We start from the raw sequence: 14,019 nt of genomic DNA on the forward strand, positions 1-14,019 counted from the left end.
ACTTTAACCTTTTGATTTTTACAAAGATGCACTGGCTCCAGCAGAAGGTTTTATAACCCACCAGAAGGGGTGTCCAAAGGGAGCAGCCCATTATCTTTTAGATAATCAGGGATGTGGGAGACCGAAAGTGGTGGAAATTTGAAAGGGCCAGATAGGTTAACTGTTTGGGGAGAGGGTTTTTGACTCTACAGGGAGAAGAAACAGATGGGTTTAACGGATATTCACCTTGTCCATCGTAGGAGACAGAGAGACCCTTGAAACAAAGGAGAAGACCAAAAATATCGGTGGCTTTTTAAAAGGCCAGCATTGAAAAGAGAGAGTTATGCTTTGACTCATGGACATCAAAGATTGTTGGACTTGAAACCCTCAGGAATCATTGGATTCTCTGAGACATGATAAGATTGTTGTAGGACCTTAAAACCCTCAGGAATCATTGATTTCTGAGACATAGGACTAAAATCCCCAGGAATCATTGGATCTTCTGAGACAGGATTTCGAAAACTCAGGAATCATTGATTTCTGAGAAATGATAAGACTGTTACAGGACTCAAAATCTGCTGGAATCATTGGATTCTGACATGGAAGTAATGGACAGTAATTGGTTTGACTATCTCTTTGCTTGCTAAAGAAGGTGTATGTGTGACTGTTGTTTCATACCCTCCTTCTAGGACTTCTGGGATCTTTTCCAACACCATGTTGATTTATATTGTTTGCTATTCTGCTACTTTGTATGTACAATTATGTTTGTTACACCACATCGAGCCTGCACTGACTGTGGGGAGAGTCATCCCTTAATAGCCTTCATGCTTATTGCTATGTGCTTGTGTTACCTGCCAATGTTGGGTTTGTGCATATAAGACCCTTCAGCCCAGAAACCCGCTAGCAACCCCACTTCCTTTGTGCTTTTCATCTCCTTCCTGAGATGTCAGGAGGCGGATCATCTCCTTTTAGTCCTTTCACCGCTTTCCTGAGAAGTCAGGAGGCTGGATCACCTCCCTCGGGTGCTTCACCTCCTTCCCTGAGAAGTTAGGGAGGCTGTGACACCTCCCTTGGGTTTGACCTCCTGAGGAGTCAGGGATAGCATGACCACCTGTGCAAAACAAAAGAAAGCAGGAGATGTAGGGCTGAGGCTTGAGTTGATGCACTGAGGTCCCAAGTACATGAGGTTAAATAGTAATTGGACTATACTCTATACATGATTGGATAAAGAATGGTCCCTGCCCACCTCTGTGCAAGTCCTGATGTGTTGTACAGGAAATGACGATTTTGGTGGTGGAGGCAGAGAGAGGAACAGAAGAGAAGCTGGGAGAGATTGGGCCTGGGTTCTTCTCCTGGCTGCTGGTCGGTGGCTGCGGGTCTAGCTAGCTTTTGACCAGTTGCACAATTGTTATCCGATTCTCTTCCACCTCCGATCCTTCTTCACTGAGAATAAAGACTGATGATTTTCCCCTAACTTGAACTCCGGACTCCTGCTGATTTTCAAATACGCAATCTTCACACCATGGAACTAACAGATAATTCAAATTTCTCCTTCTACTTGACAACCCTTGGAATATTTGAAAACTGATTTTTAAGGAAAAACAAAATTAACCCCCATGCCCCAACCCTGCTGCTGTTATTTCTATTTTTTGCACTTGACTCCTCATTTTAAAACCAACTTTCATCATTTTGGTTCAGATCTCCTTTATTAATTCTTTAACCTAATTATCATAGTAGCAACCTGAATTAGCTCCTGGTATCATTTCTACCTTCTCTTTTGCTAAAGCTATCTTTTTATTTTCAATTTGATTTTTTTTCGGGGGGTAAAGAGGGGCAAGGTAATTGGGGTTAAGTGACTCATCCAGTGTCACATAACTAATAAGTGTTAAGAATCTGAAGCCAGATTCAAACTCAGGTTCTCTGGACTACAAGGCTGGTGTTCTATCTACTGCACTATATAGCTGCCTTAACCTATTCTTTATATATATATAAAGTTCTACTCAAAATTTTTCAATAGCTCTCTATTTTATTTCTTTGGCAAAAACTACAACAAAAACTTTTCTCTGAAATTCAAGGTCTTCCAACAATTTGCATCCAACCTAAATTCATATTCTTTACACACTCACTCTCTCTCTCTCTCTCTCTCTCTCTCACACACACACACACACACACACACACACACACACCCCCACACCCACACCCATTCAGGCTATTCCTTGATCTTAGTAGCATAGATTTGGACCCTAATGGTCCAAATTGCCCCCATTACAAGAATAATGGTGATGATGATGATAACTAGTATTTATGTAGCACTTTAAGGTTTGCAAAGTGCTACACATGTTGATCTGATTAACTATATCCTATGAAGGTGAAATGAGGGCATTCGCTTGCCCAAATTATAGAGGCAAGATTGAAACTCAGGCCTTTTGACTCCCTATGTGATGTTCTTTTCCCTTTGCCACAACTGTATCTTGTCTTGACCTTTCTACCCTTGTGCACTGTATGCCTGCCATCTCCATGCCACACCCCAGACCTCCATTACTCTACATGCTGAAATGGGGTCTCTATATAAAGTTTTCTTATTTGTCCCCTTCAAATCTCCATTCCAGCTAGAAGTCATCCCTCCTCCTTTCTCTAATTCTTCATATCACCATTTGAACTTCTTTTACATATTTATCAGAGACTAACATAGTTATCTGTTTACTCATCTTCTCTCAGATGAATTCAAGTTTCTCAAGGGTAGGACTATGTTCTTTTTCATCTTTTTTAACTCTGTATCCAGAACACAAGAGGTACTTAATAAATATTTGCTGAATTGAATCTAATGGTTTTAAATCCGAATCCCCTCCTTCCTTTACCATTCAGGTGGCCTTGTTTTAAGATGTAACTTTTTTAAAAATTTTGAATAAAATACAAAATTTCTTGTCCAGAGAATATTTTAAAATTGGTTAAATGAGTGAAAAGGCAAAATGACTTGGGTCTGTTAGGACAAAAACATAATAAAAACATTTATACAAGAGACTATCAAACACTGAAACAATTATATAATATCTAAGCCTATTGATATATTTAATGAACTTTGTCATAAATGTTTTATTAGGCTGTGCTAGCAAATCTGAGTTTGGATAAAAAATAGAATATTCTTAATTAGAACAATTTTTTATGCCAAAAATTTACAAGATTTTTAAAAGCTGCCTGTTTTCAAACCAAGTGAATTATTTTACTTTTTATACATTTGTGTGTATTCAGAACTTAAGTACTAGAGAAGAATGAGTTTAAATACCAAGAGACTTTTACATTAGTATTCAAAGTGAGGCTTTACAAAAATTTTGTTTCTCTAACCTAATTTGAAAACTATATAGATGTTAATTAAAAAAAAAAAAAACTATTCTACTGCTATCTGTTTAAAAATAGCATCAATGGGTATTTCTACATTTAAAATATTTGCATGAAATAGTTTTCACTTCTACTATAAAGTGTCTGGAGGATGTATGCAATCTATTCTTCCTTGTGGCATTACTTTTTCTAATTAGCATTAGATCTGCTGGGCATGCTATATTAATAGCTTAGTTTATTCTTGTTAAATCTTTCATTTACCTTCCTTTCTGTTGGGAGATGCTAAAAGGCCTTTACAAACTGAGTCTCTCCTGTAGCAGGAAATTAGTATTGCACCAGGCAAACAACTCTCTCCCATTTCTAATCCAGATTGACATGTTGAAGCTACCACCTGAAGCCCTAACCCCACAGGATTCAATGGATGACTTTGTTCCCTAGGTGCATTTTTCTTTCTGCACTGTTAGTCTTCTGCTCTTAAATTTGCATTAAGCTGGCAGGCAACAGGAAACACAAGGGTCTGCAGCCTGCTAGAGGAGGATAGAAGATGGGAATAGTCCCCAGAGAAAGCAAAGCTGAGGCTGACAGCAGTTGTAAGAACCCCTGAAGTTTGACTTAAGAACCATCTAATATGGAACATCTCACTGGAGATTTCCAGAAGGTTTATAATGAAATAGAAAGTTCAAAGACTAGAAAAAATAGTATATGAAATAACAGGAAAGTAAAAACGATTCAATTAATTTACTCAGAGAAACAAATTTAACCCTTCATCATCTTGGTGGCATTTTATATAAGTATACAACTTTAATAAAATATTAGTTTTCAATTTTACTGGTTTTTATATACGCTACCAAAATAATTTTTCATCAATTCAAGTGATACTTTTAAAGTTCAAAATAGAATGTGTAAATGGTCAATAGTTTACTGTCTGCTTCTAAAAAGAGGGGTAACTCTTATTGTGAAACACCTATATAGCAGAATTTCACAATGATTTCCATACTAGCAACAATTGTTGACAAACTGCCACTAACAAAAAGATTAGCAGTGGCAGCATCCTTTAGGCCACCAGTCCTTCCAATTTAGCCCTCATGGTCACCATGTGGGGAAGTAATTTCTATAGAGAAGAGACCAGTCCTGCCAATCAACTGTGACTCACAGAGTAAGCAAGCCAGCCTACCTGAAGGAACAAGGCACTCTGACAGAGAAACAAGAGGGAGCAGGGGCCAAGCAAATAAAATCATCATCACTATGACCACCATTTTTTGTTATCCTGATGGAGACAGAAATAATCACTGTGACAGTAATGTACCTAAGTCTACTAGTACCTTCAGTCATTATCCTTGTGGACATGCAGCTTGGCAACTGCTCCTTAAGGTTCTATAAATATATATATATTAAAAACCCAGAAAACAAAGTTCTTGTCCTTGAAGTCTTTGGCAGTATAAACTATTTAGCTTAATGAAATCATATGATTTTATCAGTGGAAATAACATTTAGAAGCATTATCACCTGCTTAGCTAATGTACCCTAAGGACTATGGAGCCTTTCTATCTAACTTGCAGCTGAAACCTTTTGTTCTATCTTAGTCTCTCATTGGCATTATGATAAGAGTGAAACATTGGGATTGAGAAAACTATTTTAAGAACTGATGAATGAATGGTGTATTAAACTTTTATGTGCAACTCATTGTGCTAATAAAGATACAAATAGAAAAGTAAGACAGTTCCAGTTATCAAGGGACTCACATTTTAATGGGGGCGACAATAGTACAAAAGCCTTGACCAAGTTAAGTCAAATCTACAACACAGTGCTAAAGTATGTGTATGGCATTGAGATGGGTAAGGCAAGACCATTCTTCAATTCTAGAGGCAGTTGGTGGCATAGTGGAAAAACACCTTTCTGGAGTCAGGAAGACCTGAATTCAGATACTTAGATAATCACTTAGCCATTGCCTGCCTCAGTTTCCTCAACTGTAAAATGAGGATAATAATACCTCACAGATTTGTTGAAAAGATCAAATGAGATAATTTCAAAAAGCTTAGTAAGAGTGGCTGGTACTCTGTAATAATAAACACCATATGCTTACCATAGTAAGTATAAAGTAATAATAGTAATATATATGTATGTATATATATATATATATATATATATACATACATATACATAATAGTTATATATGCCTTATAAATTGTTCAAAATGAAACTTATTTTTAGACCTAAGCAAATGAAATTGTAGGACAAAGGGATATCTTAGATCTTCTGATGGTAATATCTGTGAAACCCTAAAGAACATGTTCATTTTCAAAGATAGAAGAAAAATGATTCTAGAAATCTAGTTTCTAGAAATTACCTTTCAGATAGTATGAAACTGATCTCAGAAAAAATTAAATAAACAGTTTATAAAAAAAAGTAGCAGTCATGAAGACCTAACTTATTTATCTAAGATTCTGACATGAGCCCTCTTCTTTTTTTCCTCTGTGATATTTCTCCTGGTGATCTCATCAGCTACCATGATTTCAATTATCATCTCTACACAAACAATTCTCGATAGACTTGTCCAACTCTAACCTCTCTTTCTGCGTTGTCTCCAACCTCTACCTACCTATTAAACATCTAAAATTGTATGTTTTTAAGTTCTTTTAAAAGGTAGTATAAAGAATATCAATAAAAATCATTTCTCAATTTATCATCAATTAAAAGTAAAATATGACAAATGCAGAGACAACAATGAATTTGATAAAGAAAAAAAGAACTCAGTTGGAATTCACTATACTACAGTTTAGTTACTTGGGTAAATCATGTTATAATAAAATACATGTAAGAAGAAAATCAAAATCAAATAAAGATGAATGTTGAAAACCATCTTTACATGTAATTGAAAAAATAAAACACTACTGTGGGAAAAAAAAGGACTGGAAATGTCTTTGTAGACTTTTGCTAAGTATAGTTATTGTGGTGCTGGGAAGTGACTGTCTTGTTTTACATAAATTGGACTTTCAGCTCAATAGGGTTTTTCTGATTTTGGAAGGATGGACAAACAAAAAGAAAGCAGATAGTTAGCCATTCAGGGATGGGCAGTTTTCCTAACTAATGAGGATAAACTAATGATATATGTTTGTTGCTTGTTTGTTCTTAATCGATGGAAAATATGCAGGAGAAAAGACCCTGCCATCATAGTAAAGGGAGATGTTGGGGAAAAGATTCAGCATTTTAGTACTAGAAAGCAACAGGACTGAAGCAACGTTGTTCCAAGCATTAAGATAACGTTGAAGCCATAGAGTAGGCCAAATAAGAGGGTTTGGGTACTTAAAAATTAAGCAGATTAAGTAGACTTGTGGACCATCCAATGAAGTATTAGGCTGTTTTCTTAAGCACTTTCACTTGTTAAACAAATAAAAATCTTTTATACTTCCCTAGTAAATGGTTTGGTGGGGAGGGGAGGGTTGGACATTAACAATGGCTGTTACCCTCATGAGGACACAGAGAAATTCTTGAGATCAAGACAAAAACAAAGTGAGGCCAATTATGGAAGGCAAAAGACTAAAGACCTGGGAGATGAAGCTTTTTATAAAGTTTCAGACAGTACAGGAAATGGAGCCAGAACTTAAAAGAGTCCAGGTCAAAACAGCTTTACTATAGTTCCCCTTTTCAGGACAGAAAGTCATAGTCTTTACTTAAGATCATAGGGGAGTTGGTGGTAGGTTCACAAAACAAATCTCTCTCACATATTTTTGTGTACTTATTAAGGAATGAAATTATGTAAAGAATTTTAATATTATTGCTTCTTTTTTTAGAATCCATAATTTAGTAAATCAAATAAAGTATTCATGGATGGGCAAAGATATGAACCAAACAAATTATATCAAAATGATAAAAAGAAAAAAACCCTGGGCTATTGTACCACATATTTTAACTTCCTATATCTTCAAATTATACTATCGAGTACTACTAGCATTTTGTGAAAGCAAGATCTGAATATCATTATTAATACTAAAAGATTTATTTCAAACAGTTTTTAAAAACCTATTTTTTGATACTTGCTCCTACATCGTATCCATTTCTTGCTTCCTTTTCTATCAGAGACAAATGTTGCACAGTTGATAGTGTTGGGCCTGGAGTCAGAAAGATCTGATTTGAAATTTGGCTTGGGAACTTACTAGCTGTGTGACCCTGAGCAAATCACTTAAAAAACAAAAAACAAAAACAAAAACAAAAAAAAAAAAAAAAACTCTTTGCCTCAGTCTTCTCAACTGTAAAATGGGGACAATAATGCACTTCCCTCATATTTATAAAAGCACTTAGCATAGTATCTAGCACATAGTGGATTCTACATAAATGCTTATTACCTTCTCCTCCTCCTCCTAGATTTTAGCCATCCCTAACTAAGATTAAAAGGGTAAAACAAAACCTTCAGTTCAACAAAACCTTATTACACCTACTGTGTATAAGATCACATGCAGCAGCATTCCATATCCTGCAAAGAAGGGAGAGAGATTATTTTCTTTACTATTTTCTGGGACCAAGATTGGCTATTCTAATTACAAATAAAATTAAATCCTGTTTGTTCTTTTGTTCTTCCCATTTATTTTGTTGTCACTATGCCTACCTTTTCCCTGATTCCAATTAGTTCACTCTTAATCAATTCATATTTTCTCAAGTACCTTTGAATTCTTTATGCTCACTTCTTAAGTACAGTAATATTTCCATTATATTCATAATTTTATCTAATGTTTACATACCTCTAAATTTTGCAAAATGTTTTGTATATATTATATAATTAGATCCTCATAGCAATCCTGTGAAGTAGGTATTATTACTAAGTGACTTACCAAAGGTCACACAACTAGGTCTGAAATGGCATTCAAACTGCAAGTCTTCCTAACTTCACATCTAGCAATCTATCCACTAGATCAAGGTTTCTTATATTTTTTCTACTTGTGATCCCTTTTTGTCAAAGAACTTTTACCAGACTCCAAGTATATCTGGTATATGAAATATGTATACAAATCAAACATTTTCTAATAAATCATAATTTTACAACCCACACATTCAGTTAAAGTGACACTAGATAGGGTCATGACCCACAATTTAAGGATCTTTACATTACACCACCTAGATGCCTAGGATAGTGATGTACTTTAGTTTGTTACTATACAAAATACTGTTATGAACATTTCAAAAAACATTTCTAAAGTGTTTATCACAGATAATGAGTGCTTTGTGGTAAATACTAAAAGAAGGCATTCACAATGACAAGAGTAACCTAAAATTCATTCTCTTATCATCTCTGCTTCTTAAAAATCTTTTACTTTCTATCTAGCTCAGCTAAAACATTAGCTCCTTCAACAATTTATCTGGATCTGTCTTTTGCTCTTATCATATGCTACACCATATTATTTATCTGTATACATGACATAATATTCAATTTTACAAACTTTAATTAAGTACCTATGTATAAGCAAGATTAATATAAATTTTAAAATGAAAGTTCCAACCCTCAAGGAGCTTATATCCATTCCACTTTGAAAGCAACAAGAGAAGTAATTATGAAATAATAAAAAGTGATTTCATGAGGTTTTGAGGTCACTCAGGAGACCTAAGGATCAGGAATCACTCAGTAGAACTAGAGGTAGAGAAGGGAATCAGGTCTCACTCATGTAAAACACATAGGAAATGGATATCTTCAATTCAAACATCTTCAGTCAAAAAACTGTTCGTGGCTAAAATTAAGTATGTTCTAACTTTTAAAAACAATACATTGAAAATAAGTTTATTTAAATTTGGTTACTCAAGGTCATCATTATGAACGAAAAATTTAAAAAGAATTGAAAGGGAATTCAATTTCCTCATCTGTAAAATGAGAGGATTGAACTAAGTTACCTCTCAAGTCTCTTCCAACTGAGGTTACAATTCTATGATCTGAAAAGATTATTTAGTCCAATCCCTTCACTTTACACTTAAGGAAACGTAGGCCCAAAAGTGGTCCCCCATAATTATACAGATAGTATGTAATAGAGCTGAGGTCTGAACTTCAGGACTTTGATTTGATCCTGAACATCAGGATTTGATGTATACTGACATCATTTAATTTCCCACACACAAATCACTACAATTCAGGAATGTCCAAAGGAGCAATTCAGATGTAAAGGGCTATTTGACTCTACCCCTAAATGATCAAAAAGTCCTGAGCCTTTTAAAATCATTTTTCTGGGCTTCCCTCCTTGATGTCAGTTATAACTGTACTTGCTTTTAACCTAGTCCAGGCCCTTATCACTCATCTGGACTATGCCATAGCCTCTTACTGGTTCTTCTTGGCCAAAATCTTCCCATTACATTTCATTCTTCACATAGCTGCCAAAGTGTACCTAAATTCTGACTGTCTCAGTTTCCTGAACTGTAAAATGGAGGTAATGATAGCTCTTACCTCTCAGGTTAGAAAAACACTTTGCAAACCTTAAATAAGTTATATAAAAACTAGGTCTTATAAAGCACAAATCTGATCATATTCCACTCAATTAACTACACTGGCTTCCTTGTACCTCTAGGGCCAAATATAAACTCCAGGTCATGGCATTTAAAGCCCTTTACAACCTGGTTCCAACCTACTTTTCCAGTAGCATACATTACATTCCCTTCTACAATTCTCAAAGTCAAACTAATATTTCTTACTATTCCTCATTTCCAAGCTTTTACAAAGGTTTTCTCCCACACCTACAACATTATCTAGTATCACCTGTTTCTTAAAATCCTTGGCTTCCTTCAAAGGCCACTTAAGTGCTACCTCCTCGTTTTCTAACTTTTTATATGCCATGATTCTTCTGATGAAGTCTATGAAACCTTCTCAGAGGAATGCACAAATTAAAATACATAGGATCAGGGAGATAACCAATTCTATTGAAATATAGTTATCAATTTTTTTTTAAGTTCACAGAAACCAAATTAAGAACTCCTACCCTAAATGACTTAAAGAGTCTCACAGAGACTTAAGAGTTGGAAGGGACCTTAAAGATCATTTATTTTGTTAACCAGTACTCTTGAGCACTATCTTCTCCAGAATTTCCCTGATGGGCCAGTTCCAATGCTCTTGTGAGAAAGAGAGCTATTTCCACTCAGAGAAAAGAGTGTAGGAACTGAGTGTGGATCACAACATACTATTTTTACTTTTTTTGTTGCTGTTTGCTTGCATTTGTTTTCTTTCTCATTTTTTTCCTTTTTGATCTGATTTTTCTTGTGCAGCATAATTGTGGAAATATGTATAAAAAATTCTTCTATACACATATATGTATACATATATGTAAATATATACATATATGTCTCTATATGTTATACATATATTGGATTACTTGCCATTTAGGGAAGGGGATGGGGAAAAGAAAAAATTTTGGAACACAAGATTTTGCAAGAATGAATGTTGAAAATTATCTATGCATGTTTTGAAAATAAAAAAGCTTTAATTTAAAAAATCCTCCAAAAATTAATTTCCCTGATGTTGCTATAATTTTATATGTTCTTTTACCTCTGCTTCTTGGCCTCTACCTAATCAAACATTGTCCAGAGAAGGGGGTCCACAATAAAAAAAACTTTGCTATCAATCCTTAGGACAACCTAGTGAAATCATTAGTAGGGTAACCGTGTATGGTATAAGGTAGTGTGCCATGGATGACAACATAAATATTTAATACAGTATTTGCAGTCAGAATAAAAATTTTGCAAAATATTGTACATGAAATAAAATGGTTTTAATATTACCATATTAAAGTTGATATATAGTTAAAACTATATATAAGTTCCTATTTTTATATACATTTCTCTTTTCTTTATTAAAAGGTTCCTCTTTATCAATATTTCTTAAGTTCATAATATTTTAAAAAATGGATATTAAAAACTCTGAAGAGAAAATAGCATAGCTTATATGGATGGCATGGGGAATTCATACAAGCTAATATTTCAGAATTTCTACTAGAATACCAGTCTAACAAGTTTATAAGTTCACAAATATAAAAAGAGACATGTAGTTAGACTTCTTAGTTAAAAAAAAAAAAAATAAGGAAAAGCTAACACTGTAATTTTATAAATTCTGTCCTTTGGAAAACTGTTGAAGGTTGGGAAAAGATACTGACTTGGAAATAGGGAGCTAGGGAATAGCTGACATTTAGCTAGTGCTTTACAGATCTTTTTCAGATTTATAATCTATTTTATATACATCATATCATCTTAAGGTAAATGTAATCTCTAAAGAACTGAAATTGAGTATTACCTAAAGAGCAATGGAGGATATGATGGACATGAACAGCCCACAATACAATAAAAGCAAGAAATTACAAAATTAGGTAAGGGATTTCATCAAAGAAATATACTGATGAAACAAAAAAAAAAAAAAAAAAAAAAAAAAAAAAAAAAAAAGGCAGACCACTTTGCAAAGGTGAGGGATATTTAATGGATTGTCTCTGTGCTCTATTAGTATCTTCAGATGTCAAAAGAAAGACCTTTAAGTAGGTTGGACAAATCCTCTAAGATTGAATTTATGACAGGAGAAAAAAGCAGTCACATAGAAAGTACATATATAAACAGATAATGTTCTGTGTCTTCACAATAATGAATTAACTATAAAACTTAACAGAGTTCTTAAATCAACAAATCAGACAGACAAGTCATACAGAACACAAATCACACAAACATAGATTGTACACTTATAACATTAAACAAAACATTTAACATAGTGACTAGGCCTTTTCCCTAGGAATAGCCTGAGGAAATTTTTAGCTCCAGATTCTTTCCTCCCAGAATCCAAACAAAGCTTTTCTAATCTACCAAGCCCCAGTTTGGTGCATTTCTCTGCCTTCACAGAGAATGCCCAGATATAACCAGATAGTGTCCAAAACCACTCAGAACCAGATAATGCCACATAGTATTCTATTGGCATTTCCCAGAGTTGTGCTCCTCAACCCAACTTTTTCCAGGGACCGGATTTGCTAGCAATCAGACCAGACAGAAAACTTACCCTGCAGGGGTTTCAGACCAGATTCTCCTTTTTGGCCAATAGTTCTTGTTGTTGATGGTGTTGACGGTGAGTTCTTGTTGTGGCTGGAACTGGTCTCTCCATGGGATTCTGGAAGAAACCAGATGCCAACTTCCCTAAAAGAGTCCAGGACCAGCCAGCTCAAGGCTCCCTGTCAAGACCTGATGTTCTCCAATCTCTAATCCTGCTCTCAGATCTCATCTCAAGAGAGGCCTCCAAATGCAATGCTGGAGAAACTGACATAAGATAGAGATTAGAGAGTTTTTAATATTTTATTTGGATTTCTGGGAGGGAGAGACTGTGCTGGGGGCATGATACCTCCAAGGCTGATATCCAAAGCATCCAGCAGCGAATGTTAGGTTCCCATGAAATATATATACCCGCAGCTCTAAGCTCGGGTAGTTAAACCAAGGTGGGAGGGTGGAGTCCAAACTGTGGTGAGCAGGAATTTCCAGGCAGGGACTATCAAATCTGGTTCTGACAGGTTGGGGACAGGACCATAAATTCTTACAAATTGGGAGAACTTAAGAGGTGTCCAACTAGAGCCCAGAAGTCTGGATTTAGAGGATACCAATTAGATATCTGACACAGGACATCTGGAGTTTTATTTTTTGTAATGCCAGATCTCCACAGCCTTAATTATCTCAGTTCTAATGAGCAGAAAAGGGGGTTGCAACCAGGGAAACTGAGGTAGGGCAATTCAGGAAAATTGAGGCAGAACAATTAGGGAAAGTGAGGTAGGACAATTAGGGAAACTGAGTCAGGACAACAAAAGGGAACTGTGCACAACACTCTGAGATATGAAGAACATTTGCTAACACAATAAAGAAGCAAAATGTACTGACTTGACATTCATTTAGGTCAAACTACAAGTAGCTTCAAAACATGGAGGACATGACAGGATCTCCATACTCAATGAACTAATCAATAAATGATGCTACTAGACTATAAAGGATAAGGAGAAAGAGAGTTTTATTAACAACTACTCCAACACTCCAATCTGAAAAACAGCAAAAAAGAATGATGTCAAATTCCAACCCAGAAAACATCACAGAAATATCCAAATATTGTACAAGAAGCACACCTGGCATACAGAGAAACCTGAGTTTAACTTGTTTCATATGTAAAAAAAGGATAACAAATACTTGTGCCATCTGTATCACAGGACTATATATACTCTCGATCTTTTTTTTTTCCTTTTCTGAGGCAACTGGGGTTAAGTGTAAGAACTACATATTCTATGTGAGAATGCTTTGTAAATAGTAAAGCACTACTTATATAAAAAAACCATCATATAGAAAATTTTAATATATTAATTATTTGATAACTTATTAATAATCATACTATATTATTTGAAATGGGTAGTATCAACAAAAAATGCATTATCTTTTTTGTTATGCAGAGATTTTTTATTTGGACATCTAAAGTAAATCACATCAGATCCATAATTTTTCTTAAACGAAGTTATACTGAAAAACTAGTTCATAAACAAATTTCAATTATCATATAAAGGAAAAGATTCCAAGAGAAGCATTTTTGTGCATCTACTCGACTTGCTAAAGCGCAACAACTGATAAATTAAGTCAAAATTAGCATCAATCTCATTTATTTTTAAGACTTCCTTTATTGAAATTAAACTTGTATTAGAATTTGTATTGAATAAGGAAAAATCAAAAGATGACAAAATT

General features: G+C 34.8%; 1 protein-coding gene across 3 annotated transcripts in view; it reads right to left on the reverse strand.

The window, feature by feature from the left end:
• ERP44 (endoplasmic reticulum protein 44) overlaps positions 1-14,019 on the reverse strand; it is a 119,463-nt gene that overhangs the window by 77,814 nt on the left and 27,630 nt on the right. The window contains exon 1 of one of the 3 annotated variants that reach the window (XM_031945544.1): positions 7,752-7,793. The exons of the other annotated variants lie outside the window; for them this stretch is intronic. Within the exon in view, the coding sequence (XP_031801404.1) occupies positions 7,752-7,778 (27 nt within the window). The 5' untranslated portion in view covers positions 7,779-7,793. Of the gene's footprint in view, positions 1-7,751; positions 7,794-14,019 lie in introns of those variants that run through there. 3 annotated transcript variants of the gene reach the window in all.

This window comes from Sarcophilus harrisii, chromosome 1 (assembly GCF_902635505.1).
Source record: "Sarcophilus harrisii chromosome 1, mSarHar1.11, whole genome shotgun sequence".
Taxonomy (NCBI): domain Eukaryota; kingdom Metazoa; phylum Chordata; class Mammalia; order Dasyuromorphia; family Dasyuridae; genus Sarcophilus; species Sarcophilus harrisii.